The sequence below is a fragment of the Eschrichtius robustus genome, chromosome 20 (genome assembly GCF_028021215.1).
Source record: "Eschrichtius robustus isolate mEscRob2 chromosome 20, mEscRob2.pri, whole genome shotgun sequence".
NCBI lineage: Eukaryota > Metazoa > Chordata > Mammalia > Artiodactyla > Eschrichtiidae > Eschrichtius > Eschrichtius robustus.
In genome coordinates, this window is record NC_090843.1 from 51807597 (window position 1) to 51829744 (window position 22148).

A 22148-nucleotide genomic window follows, 5' to 3' on the forward strand; every position below is an offset into this window, starting at 1 on the left:
TTTTGGACCTTGATGGGATGGACAGACTGATGCAAGAAGTTGCAACACACATAGCTGAAAATGTACATCTGGATTGTCATGTGGGTGCCATGGAGGTATTGTACCCACATACAGAGCACTGGAGACGATGGTAGTACCTGTGGCTTTCTCTCTCTCTTGCAGCTCACTGACAATGTCTTTTGAAAAGGATAAACTTAAAAAAGAATATTTGCATAGCACTTTGCGATTACTGAAAGTAGACGTTTTCTTTTAACTCAAAAAGGTACAGAAACATATTGGATTGTGGTTAAAATTAAAAATTCATTGCTATTATCAGTTATTTAATTGTTAGATCTTATAACTTACAGCACTATCTAGTTCTTATAGGGAGATGTCTCCTTGGTTTTAGTAGTTAATACATAAATAATTGTTAATTACTGAGAACTTATTTTGCTCGAGGCATAATTTTACATTTTTAACCTTCCTGTTTGAAGACTCAAGCTTTACCTATAAAATGTTGTTGTATATTTGTCAATTATTCCTTAATACATTTTTTAAAGTATCAATTTTATTTAAGGACAACCTAGGAATTTGTCCATTTCATCTAGATTATCCAATCTGTTGGTGTACAATTGTTCATAGTACACTTTTATAATCCTTTTTATTTCTGTAGAATCAGTAGTAATGTCCCCACCTTTATTGCTGATTTTAGTAAATTTTTTAAATAATTTAATTAAATTAATTAATTTATTTTTGGCTGCGCTGGGTCTTTGTCGCTGCACACAGGCTTTCTCTAGTTGCAGTGAGCGGGGGCTACTCTTTGTTGCAGTGAGCAGGCTTCTCATTGTGGTGGCTTCTCTTGTTGCAGAGCACAGGCTCTAGGTGCATGGGCTTCAGTAGTTGTGGCATGTGGGCTCAGTAGTTGTGGCGCACGGGCTTAGTTGCTCCGCGGCATGTGGGATCTTTCCAGACCAGGGCTCGAACCTGTGTCCCCTGCATTGGCAGGTGGATTCTTAACCACTGCACCACCAGGGAAGCCCCAGTAAGTTTTTTTTTAATTTTATTTTTTGGTCGCGTGGCATGTGGGATCTTAGTTCCCTGACCAGGGATAGAACCCGCGTCCCCTGCATTGGAAGCGTGGAGTCTTAACCTCTGCACTGCCAGGGAAGTCCTGATTTTAGTAATTTTAGTCTTCTCTCACTTATTCTTAGTCCATCTAGCACCAGAATTTGTCAGTTTTGTTGATCTTTTTGAAGAACGAACTTTCTGTTTCATCGATTATCTCTACTGATTTTCTAGTCTCTACTTCATTTATCTCTGCTCTAATCTTTATTATTTCCTTCGTTCTGTTAGCTTTGGGTTTGGTTTGTTCTTCTTTTCCTAGTTCCTTCAGGTGTAAGGTTGGTTTGTTGATTTGAGATCCTTCTTACTTTTCAATGTAAAAATTTTTAGCTATAAATTTCCCCCTTAGCACTGCTCTTGCTGTGTGTGTCCTGTAAATTTTGGTATGCTGTGTTGTTTTCATTTGACTCTTAAGTATTTTCTAATTTCCCTTGTAATTTCTTCTTTGATGCACTGGTTGTTTAAAAGTGTATTGTTTAATTTCCATAATTTTCCTGTTTTCCTTTTGTTACTGATTTCTAACTGCATTCCATTGTGATCTTAGAAGACACTCTGTATGAGATCTATCTTTTAAAATCTATTGAGACTTAATCTGCGGCCTAACATATGGTCCATCTTGGAAAATGTCCCATGTGCACTTGAGAAGAATGTGTATTCTACTGTTGTTGGGTAGTGTTCTGTATATGTCTGTTAGATCTAGTTGGTTTATTGTGTTAAGCCTTCTATTTCCTTACTTATCTTTTGTCTGATTGTTCTATACATTATTTTCAGTGTGGTAATGAAGTCTCCAACTATTATTATAGAACTGTCTATTTCTCCCTTCAATTCTGTTTTTGCTTCATACATTTTGATGGTTTGTCATTAAGTGCATAAATGTTTATAAGTGTTATATTCTCTTGCTGCACCAAATCTTTTGTTAATACAGAACATCCCTCTTTGTCTCTTGTAACCTTTTTGATTTGAAGTCTACTTTATCTGATAATTAGTACAGTCACCCCTGCTCTCTTCTGGTTACTATTTGCATAGAATATCTTTTTCCATCCTTTTACTTTCAACCTGATTGTGTCTTTGGATCTCAAGTGAGTCTCTTGTTGTTGGGTCATGTATTTTTTATCCCTTATGCCAATCTCTGTCTTTTGTTTGAAGAGTTTCATGGACTCATTTACACTTAAAGTAATTACTGATAAGAAAGGACTTGCTTCTCTCATTGTGCTATTTATTTTACACATGCCTTAAAGCTTTTTTTGTCCCTTATTTCCCCGTATTACTGTCTTCTTTTGTGTTTTGTTGAGTTTTTGTAGTGAAATGTTTAAATTCCTTTCTCATTTCCTTTTGTGTATGTTCTATAGCTAATTTCTTTGTGGTTATCATAGGATTACACTTAACAACCTAAAGTTTTAACACTCTGAATTCAACTTATACCAGCTTAGCTTCAATAACATACAAAAACTCTGTTCCTTTACAGCTCTGTCTCCACTCCTTTCAGTTTCTGATGTCACAACAGCATTATTCATGGTGTCCCAAAACATAAACTAATAATTCTTTTAAATGCATTAGTCTCTTAAATTATGTATAAAACAAGATTTGGAGTTATAAACCAGAGTTACAGAAACACTAGCTTTTACACTAATCATTGGGGGTTTTTTAGTTTAAATGTATTAGTCTCTTAAATCACGCAGAAAATAAAAAGTGCAGTTACAAACCAAGGATACAATAATGCTAGCTTTTATAATTGCTCATGTATTTACCTTTACTGAAATCTTTATATCTCCATATGGCTTTGAGTTACTATCTGACGTCCTTTCATTTTACCTTACAGGAAGCCCTTGGGCATTTCCTGTAGGGCAGGTCTAGTGGTCATAAACTCCCTCAGCTTTTATTTATTTGGAATATCTTAACTTCTCTTTCTCTTTTGAAGGGCAGTTTTGCCAGATATAGGATTCTTGGTTGACCGTTTTCTTCTTTTAGAACTTTGAATATATTGGCCCATTGTCTTTTGGCCTCCAAAGTTTCTGATAAGAAAACTTCTGGCCTCCAGATTTCTGATGAGAAATCTGCTGATATTCTTCTTGGGGATCCCTTGTATGTGATGAAGCACTTCTTTCTTGATGCTTTCAAGATTCTTTCTGTGTCTTTGTCTTTTGAAAGTTTTATTATAATGTGTCTCAGTGTGGGTCTCTTTGAGTTCATCTTACTTGGAGTTTGTTGAGCTTCTTGGATATTTATACTGTGTCTTTCAACAAATTTGGGAAGGTTTTTGTTGTTGTTGTTGTTGATTTTTGGCTGTGCCACGTGGCTTGCAGGATCTCAGTTCCCGAACCAGGGATTGAACCTGGGCCACCGCAGTGAGAGCCTGGAATCCTAACCACTAGGCCACCAGGGAACACCCACATTTGGGAAGTTTTTAGCCATTATTTCTTTAAATATTTGCTCTGGCTCTTTCTCTCTCATCCTTCCGGGTCTCCCATGATATGTATGTTGGTCCTCTTGATGATGTCCCATAAGTCCCTTAAGTTCTGCTTGCTTTTATTCAGTCCTTTTTCTTTCTATTCCTCAGACTTGATAAGTTCCATTGTCCTATCTTCAAGTTTGATGATCTTTTCTCTTGCCTGCTCAAATCTGCCTCTGAATCCATCCAGCGAATTTTTAATTTTACTGTAATTTTCAGCTCCAGAAGCTCTTTTTTGGTTTCTTTTTAGATTTTTCTACCTCCTTATTGACATTTCCATTTTGTTCAGACATCATTTTCATAACTTCCTCCACATTTTCCTTTAGTTCTTTGAACATCTTTAAGATGGTTGTTTTAAAGTCTTTGTATAGTATATCTGCCATTAGGTCTTTTTCAGGGACAGTTTCTGTTATTTTTTTCTTTTGAATGGGTCATACTTTACTGTTTTTTGTATGCCTTGTGATTTTTTTGTTGAACACTGGACATTTGAATCTAATAATGTGGTAACTTTGGAAATCAGATTCTCCACCTTCCCCAGGGTTTACTATTTTTTTGTTATTGTTTTTGTTTTTTTGATTGCTGTAGGCCATCTCTGTGCCAAGGATCAGTCTGAGATGTAAGCTTAAGGTCTTCTCAGGTCTTTTCTGAACCCTTCCCTAGGTATATGTGGACACATTCTAATTTTCCCCCTATATAAGCTGTTTTTGAAGTCCTCTCTTTAATGTCTGACTCCCAAAAGGTGGAAAGGCAAAAAGTGAAGGGGGAGAAAAAAAGGGTGCTAGCCCTTTAAATCCCTGGATGTCACTTCAGCATGAGGGAGAGGGGCTTGCAACCAAGGGGGGAGATGCAGCAACACTGGCTGCCTGCCCCTTTGTCTGCACCTCTATGATCATAAGTGGCACTCAGTTATCAGATCACAGATCCCTGATATCTGGAGGACAGGGTCTTTTTTGCCCACCCCATCTTATATGAGCCGTGTGCAAGCTACACCAGGAACATGTGCACAGCTGCCTACCATGTGGCTGAGGGGGAGGGATGGATAGCTACTAAGAGCTAAAAGCTGAAATTGACCACAATTTACCCTCCAGTTCTTCCCCTAGTAGTTGCAGGCCTTCAACAGACTCCAGAGTTCCAAAATAGTTACGTCAGACAGATTCTGCCAGTGCAATTTGTTGTCGAGATGGAGAGCCAGATTCCTGGTGCTTCCTACTCCACTATCTTCCCAGAATCTTCTCCCAGCAGTAATAGGTATTTGACACTTTATTAGTCTCTGGAGTTTTATACTATAAGAAAACAACTTTTCAAAAACTTACTTTGGCAAAGTCAAGAATTGAGGGGAAATTGTTTTCTCTTTTTTTTTTTTTTTTTTTTTTTTTTAATACCCTGAAGAATAACATCTGGGGGGGAAAAAGTAAAATTATTAAAAGAAAAAAACCAAGTAAAATTATTTACCTAGCTTTAAAAGATATACCTAATTTCATTATGGCTGCAATAATTAGTTTGCTTTTCAAGTCAGATTTAAGAGAAATGCCTATCGTAGCTACCAGAAGCAGAACATGTCAGATAAATATAAAATAGAATCTGTGAATACATTCTTCAGAAACACAGAGTACTTCAGGGAAGTGAAAATTCTTACTCTTGTTGAGTGGCTAGGAAAAGAACCTTTCAAAGTGTGCACTTACCAATTTAAAGGGGCTACTCCATACAGTGGCAGAACTCAAGAAGAGGAGAGGATAGCTTACTACATCCCCTGGTGGCCACATCAAAATATTTATAAACAGCTGAAAGTTCTCTGGATCAGAATAGTAACCCATATGGTGGGAGGTGGAGATTCAGACTTCAGGAGGGCCAAAAGCAAAAGATGAGGAGCTTCACTATCATCAGTTAGAGACGGTTTTTAAATACATGGAAAGCTCTACTTTTGTAAATCAATCAATCACATACACACACATATTCTGCTATAAGTTCAATAAAAGCCTTCTCCATGAAATATTAATATCATCATTCTGTTTCTTAAAATAGAAAAGTGAGGTGAGGCGGGCATCTTACTATCAGATGGCTCAGAAAAAAAAGTTCCTTGTACTGTATCAGCAATTTTTCTATGAGACTCCTTCAAAATTAAAAAATATACATATGAGGATAAATTATCAGTTCATTTTTACAGCAGACTTTTCCTCTTTACCACTTTTTTTAAATTTTAAGTAGGATACTCTTATTCTCTAGGTTAACAAATTCTTTAACTAGAACATATACTCAGGTAGAAGTACATCTGTTTTCCTTCCACAGCCTAAAGATGGGCAATGTAGTATTTACTGTCATTATGATATTTTAATCCATACAAAAATTATTTCACTAAATAGGCTGAAATTAAATGAAGTCATATCTGAAAACTAAAAAAATAAACAGAGCAAATGCAAGAGAAAGAGAACTTCACAAGGTACCAAATAGAGATCTGGAAGAAAGAGTTGGCCACAAAATGAATGCATTAGTAACACAGTACCATTGTGAAATTATATCTTACACAAAGATATGCCCTGATTCCATGTTTTCTTTCAGCCGTCTTCAAGCTGTTTCCACTTGACTACTGCCCTGTTGCTTCACATGTTCAAAGGTGAACTCTTCATATGTGTTCACAGAAGTTCTCTTTTTCAACTATATCATTTCTAGTAAAGATATCAACCAATATTCTATTCTCTTTCATTCATTCATTCATTCAACAAGCATTTACTGAGTGGCAACTACAGGCTAATTGCTGTGGATACTGAGATAAAAGACACAGTCCCTGTCCTCATGCTGCTGTCAGTTGGAAGTGATTGCCCACCTCTAGCCATTTGCCTGCAACAGCTTCCTGCGTCATTTTCCTGCCTCCTCTCATACTGCATAACACTGCCAGACTCTTTTCTGGCATTCATGCCATTCTTCTAGACAAAGATCTATCAAATCAAAACTCCTCTGCTCTTACGATATAGACATTTGTCTTCTTATTGTCCCTGGAACACATTAGCACCTACTTCCAGACTTCTGGGGATATCCTCCCACTCTCCCCATCCTCCTATATTTGGAATGCTCTTCTTCTGTTCTCCTATCTAATCCCATTCGTTCAAGACCCAACTCTTCCCAGGATATTTTCTGATACTCCTCTGGCCCACACTGCTTGCTCTCTCTCTTCCCCACCTGCAACAAAACTTTCATTGTTAGGTTTGAAGTACTTAAGAGAAAATAACACGCTTTCAAAGGTGCAGAACTTTTTCAGTAGATGGTAAGTAATTCTTTATGTCTATGAAAAACTGAAGAGGAAGAAATTACGTTTAAAAACAGGAGAGGTTTAGGGCTAAACATGAAAAATAACTACACATTCAGAGTAACTAAAAATAGTAACAAATATTATACATGTTGCTTGAGTTGAGGGGAGAAAACATAAAAACCGTCCTGAGTGGCTTAAACATTCATTTGCCTAAAAAAAGTAGTACGGGGGGTGGGTGGGATTTCTTTGAGATGTTTGAAACTATATTATTGTACAATACTATAAATTGCTGACCCAAAAGACAATTTCCTAAAGGTTATTCCTTTTCTCTTTACTTTATACAATTCTTAGCTTAGAGTTGATATATACAGAAATGGGAGAATTCTACTATAATTAAAATATTTTCCAAGTTTAGATCTAAGGTACTTTGTTTCCTTCCACAACTAGTCACCTTAAAAAAGATGTCTTGGGATTTCAAGATTTATTTCAATGGCATCTTTCTTTTGCTCACTTTTATTTATTATCTTGCAATTTTATTAGGTTGACTCATATGAGATAGCCATTTATAAATCAAAATGGTTGAATATTGGTGTGTTATATGGTTTCGTTTTATAGTTACCTTCCTGGCTGTTCCCAAGTCAGCAAAGTGGGTTATGACACAAGAAGACGAAAAGCTATCAGTTCATAAATATGCAAAAGAAAAGACTGGAGGGACTTCCCTGGTGGCACAGTGGTTAAGAATCCGCCTGCCAATGTAGGGGACATGGGTTCAAGCCCTGGTCCAGGAAGATCCCACATGCCACGGAGCAACTAAGCCTGTGAGCCACAACTACTGAGCCTGTGCTCTAGAGCCCGTGAGCCACAACTACTGAGGCCACGTGCCACAACTACTGAAGCCCACACGCCTAGAGCCCATACTCTGCAACAAGAGAAGCCACCGCAATGAGAAGCCCGCGCACCGCAACGAAGAGTAGCCCCCACTCGCTACAACTAGAGAAAGCCTGTGCGCAGCAACTAAGACCCAACGCAGCCAATAATAAATAAATAAATTTATAAAGAAAAAAAAAGGACAAGACTGGAACTGAATTTCATCCATTTATATTTTTATCAAAAAGGTAATAATACACAACCTGATTTTTAGCTCTACAATTATTATTATTTTTTTATGCTTATCTCCTGGGAACGACAAAGCAGCACCAGAATTAGATATCATAAAAAGGAGCTGGTGTGACATGAGTAGATCATTTGTTTTTTAATTATAGTAAAATACATATAACATAAAATTTGCCCTCTTAAGTAACTATTTTTAAGTGTACAAGGCATGAAGTAATTCACACTGTTGTTTGTTGTTCAACTATCACTACCATCCATCTCTAGAACTTTTTTCTCTTCCAAAAATGAAATTCTGTACCCATTAAATAACTCCCTATCCATCCTCCCCTATCTCCTGGCAACCAACATTCTACTTCCCATCTCTGAGAATCTGACTACAGTAGGTACCTCATATAAGTGGAATCATACAATATGTATCCTTCTGGGACTGCCCTTTTTCACTTAGCATAATGTCCTCAAGGTTCATCATAAATTGCAGGATTTCCTACTTTTTTAAGCCTGAATAATATTCCATTATACGTATATATTACATTTTGTTTATCCATTTATCTGTCTATGGATACTTGGGTTACTTCTCCCCTTTGGCTAATAATGTTGCTATGAACATGGGTGCACAAATTTCTCAAGACCCTGCTTTTAGTTATTTTGAGTATATACTCAGAAAGGGAATTGCTGGATCATATGGTAATTTCTAATTTTTTCCCACACATTAACATTTATTAAACATTTTGAGTACTATACACAATAGAAATATTGGTTAGTTATTTCTTTATTAATCAACATTTGGGATGTTTCCAAGTTTAGAAAAAATGTTGCAACAAATACTCTTGGGTCCATCTCTTTGTTCTGGATTAACTTCTAAAAGTGGAAGTTCTGGGTCCAAATCCAGAATATTTTGAATTTTAATTGATACTGCTAACTTACACTCTAAAAAGGTTGTACCAATTTATAAGGCAGAAAATGCTATTTTTTTGGATACTAATAATCTAAATCTTTGCTAACACAATGGTTAAAACGTGTTTTAATTTTCACTTTTTAATTCTGTGAAGTTTAGTTTCTAACTTACTAATTTTGGTTTCTAGCAATAGTCACACTCAATTCATTACCTCTTTGAATTCTTAATTTTAGCGTGCTTGTTACTAGATTACTCTTTTTTTTTTGTAAAGAGCAGCCAATTCTTCCATCATTGTAACATCCCATGGAATCTCACTGAAGATCAGAAACAGAAAATGAGACAGAATGAAGGGAGGCTGTGAACATGAACATTCTCCAAGAAAAGGCAAGAGTACCCCAAAAAGATTCAGAGATCGTCAAGGCTGCTACTCCCACCACACGCCGAGAGTGCGAGGGCTGACAGGCAAGGCTGCCTCCACGTCTGTTTCAAAGGTGCCAGGTAGGTGGGCCCTTGCAGAACACTGCATGGGTGGTACTCCAAGGGAGCCAGAAGTGCAGGGCTGCTCAGGTGATCCCTGGAGATGACACCACTACTCCAGTGAGTCCTGAAGGCAGGACTACTTCCCCACTGGGTGTAGAAGGCACAGTATCAAACCAAAGAGGATTATTCTTGAGCCTTAAGATCTAATGGGATTTGTCTCACTAAGTTTTGGCCTTACTTGGGCCCTGTCATCTTTTCTTTCCTTTCTATTTCTCCCTTTTGGAATGGGAATGTCTAGCCTATGCCTGTCCTACCATTGTATTTTAAAGTGTATAATTAATCTGATTCCACAGGTTCATAGCTGGAGAGGAATTTTACCTCAAGTCTCACCCATATCTTATTTAGATGATATTTAGATAAGACTTTGGACTTTAGAGTCGACGCTAGAATGAGTTAAGACCTTTGGGGCTGTTGGGATGTGATGAATATATTTTGTATGTGAGAAGGAGATGAATTTTGGGGGGCATGAGTGGAATGTTATGGACTAAATGTTTATGTGCCCCCCAAATCTGTATGCTGAAGCCAACCTCCAATGTGATGATATTTGGAGATGGGAGTCTTTGGGAGGAAATTAGGGTTAGATGATGTCATGAGGGTGTGGCCAACATGATAGGATTAGTGTACATTCAGGAAGAGGAAGAGAGCAGAGCACCCTCTCTCTTACAGCCATGTGAGGACTCAGCAAGAAAGCAGCTGTCTACAAGCCAGGAAGAGGGTTCTCATCAGGAAGCAAATCTGCCAGCACATTGATCTTGGACTACTAGCTTCCAGAACCGTGAGAAACAAATGTCTGAAATTTAAGCCACTCAATCTATGGTATTTTGTTATAGGAGCCCAAGCTGACTAAGACAGGTTGTTTGTTTTTTTCTTGCTGAGTTGTAAAAGAGTTCTTTTTATATTCTGGATATTAATCCCTTATTAGCTACATGATTTGCAAATATCTTCTCCCATTCTGTGGGTTGCCTTTTCACTCTTTTGTTGTGTTCTTTGATGCACAGAAGTTTTACATTTTGATGCAGTCTAATTTATCTATTTTTGTTATTGTTTTTGCCTGTGAACACTGGTTTTTAAAGGCAGCATAGTTTGAGCTAATTATACTAAAAGATTACTTTTAACTTATGACTTTCCCAATAAATGATATTTGGTTAAAATAAGAGATTAATGCAACATCTTTTTTTATTACCTGGAATTGGTATTAGTTTCAATGATATACTGTTTTTATGGTTCTTAATGGCTTGACAATTCAGTGCTGTGAATAAGAAAATAGACTTGCATTGCCTCATCATTATGTAATTTGGAGGGACAATTATCCCAGTAGATGCATAAAGAAATTAACCCAGAGATCTTTAAATCTGGCCTAATAGAAAATTTAAGAATCCTTTGGAATCCTTTTTCATTCTAATGGGAATAAGGTTATGATGTCTCTGGTAAACAATGAGCTAAAATTTCTTCTAGGTTTCTGTCCCTTAGTCCTATGCAAAAGAAAGACACTTCACTGTCAGATCTTCCCTAAGAGACAGTGAGAAATTAAGCTTTAAGCCTAAATTTTTGTGATAAGGCAGGAAAAATATTGCCAATAACCTCAGTTACTGATGAAAAGGAACTATTTTTATATTAAGTTGTGGTTTACACAAGTGAGGTATATATACATCAACAAATACACGATAATTTATCATTAAGGAAGCACGCCCTTTAGCCAGCTTCTCTACAATGAACACGTTTATTGTATCCGTTCTAAGTATCATCTAGAATAGCTCTTGTGATTGAGTTCAGAGGACACAAATTTGGTAGCATTTAAATGACCATCTAGAACTTACCAGGACTATTTCTTGTGGGAGGGAGTTGATTAAAAAAAAACATTTTATTTCACAGACATTTAAACAAATATTTTTAAAAGGCACTTATTTCTTACAAAAGATGTACCCTATTGTGTCACAGTATATTAATGTTTATAACAGGAAAGTTGAATTCCATGCAATCTTGAGAAATTAAAATACCATATAATATAGTTTGTTGCATACAACATTGACATTGTTATTATAGACTTTCGAAGTTTTAAGGATTTCAGTGAATTCTGAACTATTGAATCTTTAATACTACCATAAAACATTTTAAAGAAGATAACAGAAATGTTATTATATATGTCCTAGATGTCTCTCATAATTTTTTTCTTTTAATGGCAGCAGGTATTGGTATCCTTATAACATGCCCACTATTCCATGAGAGGGAGAAAAAAAGTTTCATTGTATTTTAAAAGATTGGGTAAGTTACTTAGTATATTCTTTGTATTGAGGAAGTGAAATATTAACCAATCTGTAAAAATTGCCAAAACCTATCAAAATGAATGACAAAAATAAGTATAAAACCGAAGGCTGAAATGTTCCTTAGTTGACATTTTCCTAAAAGGTAAGGAAAATTTGCTTTTTTATTACCCAAGACAGTTCTAGAGACTTGGGTCTAAAGCTGGGCCAATACTGGCCTTTCTGCATTAAAAAAAGAGAAATCTACCACTTAATTAAAGTAATTAGTTACTTTATTTATTGAGGTATAACTGACGTACAACATTATCTTAGTTTCAGATGCACAACATAATGCAGTCTACCATTTAAAATCTTTCTGAGTCAGTAACTGGATTCTTAATTTTTTTCTTTTTTTTTGGCTGCGTTGGGTCTTCATTGTTGGGCATGGGCTTTCTCTAGTTGTGGTGAGCGGGGGCTACTCCTTGTTGCAGTGCGCGGGCTTCCCATTGTGGTGCATTCTCTTGCTGCAGAGCACCGGCTCTAGGCACGTGGGCTTCAGTAGTTGCAGCACGCGGCTCACAGGCTCTAGAGCGCAGGCTCAGTAGTTGTGGTGCATGGGCTTAGTTGCTCCATGGCATGTGGGATCTTCCCGGACCAGGGCTCAAACCCATGTCCCCTGCATTGGCAGGCAGATTCTCAACCACTGTGCCACCAGGGAAGTCCCAGTAACTGGATTCTTAAAGTAATTCCATTTTGAGAGACCAACTAAGCATCTTGGAAAACGAGGATAAACTAATCTGACAAGACTGAAAAAGAATTAGAGAAAACACACTAACTACAGAAATACTATAGGATGTAATGAACAAACATACCTCCTGGGCTGTGATCGGCATTCCTCCTCCCCACTGTCTGCCTCCTGTATAGACAGGAAAATGAGAAAAAAATAACTTAAAACCTGAGGTCTCGTATCATAATACCAACAATGTAATTTTACTAAGCTTTACATGTAGGAATATCTCATTGATGCTGTGTACTTAAACTAAATTCTCTCCATAAAAAGTGACTTCAACCAACCCAGGGAGTTGATATATATCAACATAATTTATTCCTGGAGGAAACTTTCACAATAGTCTACAAATTTTTTTTAATAACAAAGTGCTCATAATTAAAAGAATTACCTCTGAAAACCAAATGAAGATGCTATGTTACTGTTATGTTACTTAAAATTAAAACGAGTGGGTATTCTGACTTTCACCAACAAATCTCATCAAGATGATCTATTAATGATTCTGATCCCCAAAGAACAACCTAAACAATGAACACCATTTTGCAAAGTGCTCATGATCACATCACCATCACCTTAACGGCTACTACTTATTGAGTATTTATAACATGCCAGGTGCCTTGCTCAACACTTTAAGTACATTGTCCAACTTATTCCTTATAAACTCAGAAGGCTGACGGTACCCTAGTCTCACTGATTCTGACACATACACATAAATTGGGATAAATTTACAATCAATGTGACTAAAAAGCACTGAATCATAGTTTAATTGCAATATTTATTTTTTTTTAGTGGCACATAAAATAACTGAGGGTGTTATACTTATGGCAATTTAGGCTCAATGAAATATGAATATTTTACAGAAACTGAAATTCACAGAAAGGAAAGAAGTTAAGTTGCTAAAGGAAACTCATGTAGTAAAGCTAGAATTAAAACTGATAAAATACTGTCTCCCAACACATTGAAAAAGCATATCATTCACCCCTCCCTAACCTAGGTTAGGAATTATTATATGTTAAGATACTATACAGATCTTCATGGAGACACGAATAGCAACATGAAGGAAAAGTGAGAAAAGATGAGAGAATTAATGATGTTGAGGTGCTAACTTTTTCTTTAAGTTTGCTCTCTGACATTTTATATTTGCACTCTGGTCACTTTTGCCCCATTTGGCAAACACAAAAATAGGAGGAGAAAAACAATCTCAAACAATACGTGTACTGTCTGCCGATAAGTCACCTACTTTTTTGAGTTTATGGAACCATCCCCATTCACCTCTACATCATTCTACCTCCATTCCTGGGCAGCCACGGCCAGCTCTATAACTTTTATTCCCATTTTATTTTCATTATTGATTTCAGGTATGCCCATTATCTTGCACAAAGGGAAGAAGATAGCAAAGATCCTACCCTCAGAGGGAGGACAGGGGAGCTGTCATGGTATATTACACTCTGCCGACAGGGGAAGTTTTAGGTTCAGAAGTATGCCCTTTAGGAAGTGAAAAGAATGGTGCTAAAATGAAAAGAACCGATCGTCTCTAGAGTCAATAGTCAGAACTTGGAAAGTTTGCAAGAATGAAAATGAGAAGACTCATAAGCAAAGATAAATGTTAGATTTTGGAGCCCAAGGGAACTGTAATAAATAGAAATGATTTCCTGGAATCTCATTTAACAAATAATGCTTCATTATTGTTATCAGCGGTTAATAGATCTCTACTTCTGATGTATTCTTCTCATTTTTTAATTGTATGAAAAATTATATGACAATAGATATATTTAAAATATATGTAAATTATGAGGCACAATAATAAAATGAATACCTGTGAACAACATTCTACTTAAAAGCTAGAATAGTACCAATATCTTTGCATTTACCTGTGTGCTTATTTCCTATCTCCCATTCTTATCCTTCTCCCAAGATGTGAGTAGTATCTTGAATTTTTTAAAAATATTTATTTATTTATTTATTTGGCTGCACTGGGTCTTAGTTGTTGCACGTGGGATCTTCGTTGCCCCGTGCGGGATCTTATGTTGCGGCATGCAGGATCTTTAGTTGTGGCATGCGGGATCTAGTTCCCTGACCAGGGATTGAACCCGGGCCCCCTGCATTGGGAGCGCAGAGTCTTAACCACTGGACCACCAGGGAAGTCCCACTATCTTGAATTTTAAGTTTATAATTTTCTTGCTTTCATTCTACTATAAAAAATTTCATACATACAGAAAAGTTGAAACATCTTATAGTGAACCTGTGTATCCACCGTCTGGATTCTACCAGTAACATTTTTTATATTTGCGTTATCACTTCTCTATTCATCTTTCTGCCTCACTGATCAATCCATCTTATTCTTCTGTTGCATTTCAAAGTAGTTTACAGTGTACTTGCCCTTAAGTGCACATAATTAGAATTCGGTATTACAGTTCTTTTTTTTCTTTTAAGGTAAAATGTATATACAATGAAATAAATGCACAAATCTTAAGTGCACCATTCAATGAGTTTTGACAAATGTATGTATCTGTGTAACTCAAACTTTTATCAAGAAATGCAACATTTCTATCAGCTCAGAAATTTCTCTCATTTAACACCTGGCACCACCCACAACCTAGAGGCAGCCACTGTTCTTACTTTTCTTCCACCACAAGTCTTTTCCATCAAAAATTAGTATATAGCATATGACTCCATTTAAATGGTTTCCCTGTTCACATAAATAGAATCATATAGTATGTACTCTTTTGTGTGTGGCTTCTTTCACTCAGCATAATGTTTTTGAGATTCATCTATGTTATTGTATGTAAAAGGAGTTCATTTCTTTTTATCCCTGAGGATTCCATTGTATGAATATACCACAGTTTGTTTATTCATCTCCTATTGATATATATACCCAGGATGTTTGAGTTTTTGTCTATTATGAATAAAACTTTTACATGAGCATTCTTTGCCATTTTTTTGGTGGACATGTGCTTTTGGTTTTTTTTAGGTCATGGAACACATGCATGTGTAATTTTAGAGAAAATTACCAGGGCTTCCAAAGTGCTTATACCACTTTACACGCTTATCAACAATGTGTGAGAGTTGTAATTGAAGTCTAATTGGAAATTTTTTTCTCCTATAGTTATTGTTTTCTATGTCTTCAGAAACCTTTGCCTACCCTTTAGTCACAAAGATACTCTATAATATTTTCTTATTAAAACCTTTATGGTTTTATGTATAAGGTCTATGATCTATCCTGAATAAATATTTGTATGTGGTGTGAGATGGGGTGGAGGCTCTTTTTTTTTTCCCCTATCAATTTCGAGTTTTCAAGCACATTTATTGAAAAGACTTTCCTTTCTCCATTGGATAACTTGGCTCCTTGTAAAAAATCAAATGACAGTGTAAGTGAGGTCTACTTCTGGGTTCTTTATTCTGTTCCATTGGTCTACTTGTCATTCTTTATGCCAGTACTATATCTTTATTACTATAGCTCATAGTAAGTTTTGAAGGAAATATAAATCCTTTAACTTGATTCTTATTTTTCAGGATACCTTTATCTTCTAGTAAGACATTTTATGTTGAAATCTACTTTATCTAATATTAACATAGCTACTCCAGACTTACGCTCACTGTTTGCAAGGTATATTTTTCAATCTCTTTATAATTTACAGAATGTCTTTTATAGACAGAATGTAGTTGGATCTTGCTTTATTTTACCCATTGTGACAATCTTTGCCTTTTAACTGTAGTGGTTAGTCCATTAACATTTTTTTTAAACATCTTTATTGGAGTATAATTGCTTTACAATGGTGTGTTAGTTTCTGCTTTATAACAAAGTGAATCAGTTATACATATTCATATGTTCCCATATCTCTCCCCTCTTGCATCTCCCTCCCTCCCACCCTCCCTATCCCACCCCTCTAGGTGGTCACAAAGCACCGAGCTGATCTCCCTGTGCTATGCGGTTGCTTCCCACTAGCTATCTATTTTACGTTTGGTAGTGTATATATGTCCATGCCACTCTCTCACTTTGTCTCCATTAACATTTAATGTAATTACTGATATAGTTAGTAACATGGTAGAACCAAATCCATTTATTTTCTGTTTGTCCCCTATACCTTTATACCTCTGTTTCTCCTTTTCTGCCTTATTTTGTATTATTTGAATATTTTTTAGAATTTCATTTTAATTTACATATTGGTTCTTTGCATTATTTTTTATTCCACTATTAAAAAAATTCCATGATGTCTATATTGTTAAACAATATATTATTTAGTTTTGATTGTCTGAGGGCTTTAAAAATTGTATTACACTTATGCAGTCTTCCCAATATGTTTATTATTTTTTTATTTTTAAATTTTTTTTCACACACACACACTGTATTTTATTTTTACACCAATATGTTTTTTAAAAACTAAATATTATGTTAATAAGATTCATCCACTTATTACCTATAGCTACAGTTCATTCATTTTTTTGCTGGGGTAAAAGACTGCATTATAGGAATATATCAAAGTTTACCCATTCTAGTCAGATAGATTGGACTGTTCCAGTTTTTGGTGACATCAACCATGCTGCTATAACTTCCTTGCAATGTCTTTTGGTCTACATGCACAAGAGTGTCAATGGGATATACGTACACCTAGGAGTAGAAATGCAGAGTCACAGAATAACTAAAGGTACAAGTTTACCAGGTAGTGCCAAATTATTTCCTAAAGTAGTTGCGCCTATCTATACTCTCACCAGGAAGGAGTGAGAGTTTCAGTTGTTCTAAATCCTAGCCAACACTTAAAATCATCAGATGTTTTCTTTTTCTTTTTTGCCAATCTAGTGTTGTATGTATCTCACCATGGTCTTAATTTGCTGTGCCTTGACTGCTACTAAGGTTGAGTACCCTTTTAGATGTTTATGGGCTATTACTAACTTAATATCCTTTCCCTCATACATAAAATGAGCTGACCAAAAGGGATAATTCAAATTATTTTCAGCTTTTTTGGTAGATTTTGCTACCTATGAGAATTGTGATGAGAAATAAAAAGCAAAAATACCCTTGATGTTTCCTTAGAGGCCACAAACAGCTAAAAACAGTTACATCTACAGAGGTGAACTAACATCTATTTAACACTACTATGGGCCAGGTACTTTATATGTTATTTTATTTAACGTGCACTACAACCCTGTGCAGCTTGCTAAAGGTCACAATGCCAATAAATGCCACGTGGAGTCACGATTTGAACTCAGGTCTACATTTCTGCTATAACCAGCTGCCTCTTAACCAAGAATCTGCATTTGGTACCTATACCCCAGGACAGTGGTTAGGAAGGGAACTGCAGAAAAAAGCATAACTTTTCTCATGGCTTATAATAAAGTAATATCCTTTGTCACCTTTCTTCTATGACTTCTACACTTTAAAATAGTGCCAAAGGAGTGGAAATTCCTTTGGCACACAAAAAAAGCAAGTCAGAGAAGTGTTTCTAACACAAGCACATTTATAATCTACTTAATACCCCAAATGACTTTTTTCTTTCTTTCTTAGATTAACATTACAATAGTCAGGCCAATGAATGATTTGCTTCCCTTTCATCTTACTTGGAAAAAGAGACTTAAAAAACAAAAACAAAAACAAAAAAAACTCAGTATGTCAAGGCATTGTAGGCCTAAGGTAAAGTGGATTTTTTTTTTAATGAAGAAAGTGTTGATTATGCTTATTTCAATGGAATTCACTGCCCAAAACGCAAAGATACAACATTGCTTATTCAGCAAGATTAATTACCAGATAATACAGTTATCTTGAATAATGGCATTTAAATGGTAGCTAAAGGGAGAATGCTTACCATTCTATTGTAAGAAGTGCATACACCAGACCATATATAACCACCTACCTTGTCAAGTAACTTCACATATTGTTAGTTAAAAAAAAAAGAAAAAAAGAAAAAAGAAAAAAGAAATGCAAGTAATCAACATGCTCAGAACATTAGAAATCACAAGGAGAAAAGTGTAGAGATAAACATTAGTTTCTTCTTAGTAAATAGAATAATTTCTGATGTATAAGGAAAACTAATTAAATGATTAAATACATGTTTGTTGACTTTTTAAAAATATTCCAGAGTCCTATCGTTAAGTAGTTTTTATTTAAAGAATATAATTTCTTCTTGATGTTCTTAAGAAAAATTTGACCTGTAAACAATATAGTGTGAGATTCTGAATGTGCATTTAATTTTAGGATATTCAGAAAACACTGACTCAAAAAGACACGTGCACCCCAATGTTCATAGCAGCATTATTTACAATAGTCAAGATATGGAAGCAACCTAAGTGTCTATCAACAGATGAATGGATAAAGAAGATGTGGCATATATATATACATACATACATATATATATAATGGAATATTACTCAGCCATAAAAAAGAATGAAATTCTGCCATTTGCAACAACATGGATGTACCTAGAGGGTATTATGCTCAGTGAAATAAGTTACAGAAAGACAAATGTTCTATGTCATCACTTATATGTGGAATCTAAAAAATAAAATAAACAAATGTTTGTAACAAAACAGAAACACACTCATAGATATAGAGAACAAACTGGTGGTTACCAGTGGAGGTGGGGGAAGGGGGTGGGTAAGATAGGGGTATGGGATTGAGAGATACAAACTACTATGTATAATAAGTAAAAAGGATATATTATACAGCACAGGGAAATATAGCCATTATTTTGTAATAACTTTAAATGAAGTATAATCTATAAAAATATTGAATCACTAATGTGGTACACCTGAAACTAATATAATATTGTAAATCAACTATACTTCAATTAAAAAATAAAATACATAATTTTAGGGTATTTGGGAACCATTAAGTATGAATTGAAAAATTAATGTATTCTTATTAATCTACTTAATACCTGAGCATAAAAGTAGGTAACTAAGTAAAAGATGTTTGGAAAAAACATACGCATCCAAGTCATATTTGCTGAGAAGTAGGCTGGAAGTGCTGCCAGCCTTGAAAAACACCAGGCTAGGCAGGTGTTAAGCAATAATTTCCCAAGCTTTATTGTTGCAAGATTCTTTACACTTTCCATACACTCCAATCCAAGTGGACTCATTCATCAGTTTTCAAAAGCACCTATTAACTTCCTTTGTCTGTGCTGTTTCATCATCCTGGAAGGCCCCTCTCCCCTCTCCTATATCCTTCCCTAGCATTCAAAGCTGGTTTCAAAAGCCAGTAGTTCATGGTATTTCTTCTATCACTTTACTGATAGGCTGTCTGCCTCCCTCCAAACCTGACGGTCACTGTGCATGTTTCCTGTGGCACTACCGAGATCTGTTTCTGGGTTCTTGTTTTACGTTCCATTATCAGACTGTAATCTGCCTTATTTTCCCTTTGCATCTCACTCTGTGTTTAGCACAATGCCCTATGTGCAGATGGAACTCGATAAAGAGTTGAATGAATGCGTGATTAGAGCAGTGAACTAAAACCACGTGAACACTTGGAGCTAATTGGCTGTGCATTCTCAGCTAGTGAGGACTATGCCAGTTATGTTTTCTCCTTAGCCGGTTAAAAGAATAGTTTTTGTTGCTCAGGAGTTAGCCTGTGACGAAGATCTGGAAGTAATAGCTTAGGTTTTCCCTTTGGTTAAACAGACAGAATCATTCACTTGCTCTCATTTATATATTCTTTCACTCATTCAACACTAATTGACTACCTATTATGTGTTAGGTACTAGGCACCAGGAATTAAAATTAAGCAAAACTGCCCTTATCCTTGGATAGTTCACATTGTATTAGGGGAGACAGTTCCATAATATAATGATATGTCATTTGGCTTACAGCAGAGGATATTCAAAATGCTATAGAAACAACAGAGGAGGAAATGACTAACTGTGGGGCTTGGATATGCTTCACAGAAGTTAATTTTCAGGCTGGGCTTGAATTAGTGGGTTTGTGTTGGATGGAAAATAGGAGGAAACAGTATTTCAGGCAGAAGGGTTGGCAAAAGGAACAGAAAGAGGAGTAAGAGTCTGGACATTTAGGGAATGGTGAGCAGCTGTGAATTGCTGGAGCAAAGGTACGGGTATTGCGGGTTAAGGCTATCAAGTAATATTGATGTTATGAGTCCATAAAGGTAGGAATACTAAGATAACAGTCCTATGATCACAAAAAGTGGTTGTGGATTATCCATTAACTGGACTTCAGATTATCCATCAGTCACTTCTGCCCCTGGGAGAAAATTAATACTGAGAGGTGTCTGTCAGATAGGATAAAGTAACCTGGTAGTCTTCCTAAGAATGGACGTGAGCTTCGAAATCAGAAAAGCCCTGCTTCTGGCTTTTGGAAGAAGCAAACGTGAAGAACACAGGCTTGAGGAGGAAGTAAAGGAACCATTTTGCCACTTGGTTACTGGTAAGAGAAGGCTTAGATTCTCTCTCCTAGAAACAAGAGACAAAGACGATGGGGATGGAACCAGCAGTTTGGGTTATCCATTGCTTAATAACAAACTACTAATTTATTATGTTGCATGAGTTCATGGGTCAGAAATTCAAGCAGTACTTAGCTAGGCAATTCTTCTGCTCCACATGGCATTGCTAAAGGTCAGTCAGTGTTACTCAGGTGGTATTTAGCTAGAAGATGGGCTAGTAGTCAGGGTCCAGGCAGCTTGACTCACACGTCTGACATCTTAGCCTGGAAAACTGGAAAGCTGGGCTCAACTGGAAAGTCAACTAGAACGTCTATGGATTGGGCCTTCTCAAAGTCCATTGTGGCCTCAGGGTTGGTCTTTTCGCATGGGGGCTTAGAACTCCAAAAGGCTAGGCTCAGAGCTGGCACAGTGTCACTTCTGCCATGCTCTGTTGGTGTATTAAAGAAGTCTAGCCCAGATTCAAGGGGAGGGGAATTAGACACTATCTCTCAGTGGGAGAAATAGCAAAGAATCTGCAGCCATCTTTAATCAACTCTACCAATTCTGGTGACCAGCTATTAAGTATGTAGGCAAAATGAACAGGACAGGAAAAAGGCTGTTAAAGATAGTTAATGAAGTAGAACTTCTAAAGACTAGGGCCATAGAGATATCCAGGAGAGTAAAGAATAAAGAAGATGATTCTTATGTCAGTACAAGATGCACTGAAGGCCATAGGGATACTTTTATAGGCTGGTGCCTATAATGAAGTGTCCTCCCATTTGGAAGGCTGAAGATCAGAAAGGACCTGCAAGTGTGGTCACACACACACTCTACTGTCCAGGACCAGAATGAATAACCTGGGCACTCACATCTGAGAAGCTGGTCTGTAAGAAGGTCAGACACCATCAAATCAGCAGTCCCAATATAATTTGACTTTGGTTTAAAGTCTAGCTTAAATTGAGGTGTATAGTACTTGCTGGTATTAGGAACCAAAACAGAGAGTCAATCTAGTCATATTTTAGAGAGATATAACATGCATTAAAGTAAAATAAGGAAGCCAGAATACAGTGCAATACTTATTACCGACATCAAAGCCACACCATGCTCTCATGACAGGGTTTAAGAAGCCCTAAATAAACTTTCTTGCCCATGATTTCAAGCAATAGACAACTTCTGTGAGACACCTACTATTTGTCAAGTGTTTCCTTTGAATTCCTTTCAAATACAAATATGTATGAAACACAGTTGGAATGGTTAATGAGGTACTTCCTCAGTGATGAGAAAACCAGCTTGATCAGAATGTGACTTCAATAACTGTTTCCGAAGAACACCAAGTCTTTGGTCAACAGCTAGTTTAAGGGGTATCACAGTCCAGTCACTGCCCACTAGAAAACCTGAGCTCTGGGTGTAGAGC

At 36.3% G+C, this 22148-nt stretch overlaps 1 protein-coding gene across 2 annotated transcripts in view; it reads right to left on the bottom strand.

Moving 5' to 3' along the window:
* SSH2 (slingshot protein phosphatase 2) overlaps positions 1-22148 on the bottom strand; it is a 241281-nt gene that overhangs the window by 126592 nt on the left and 92541 nt on the right. For both annotated transcript variants that reach the window (XM_068530613.1, XM_068530612.1), the window contains one exon: positions 12455-12498. In XM_068530613.1, the coding sequence (XP_068386714.1) occupies positions 12455-12498 (44 nt within the window). The remainder of the gene's footprint in view (positions 1-12454; positions 12499-22148) is intronic.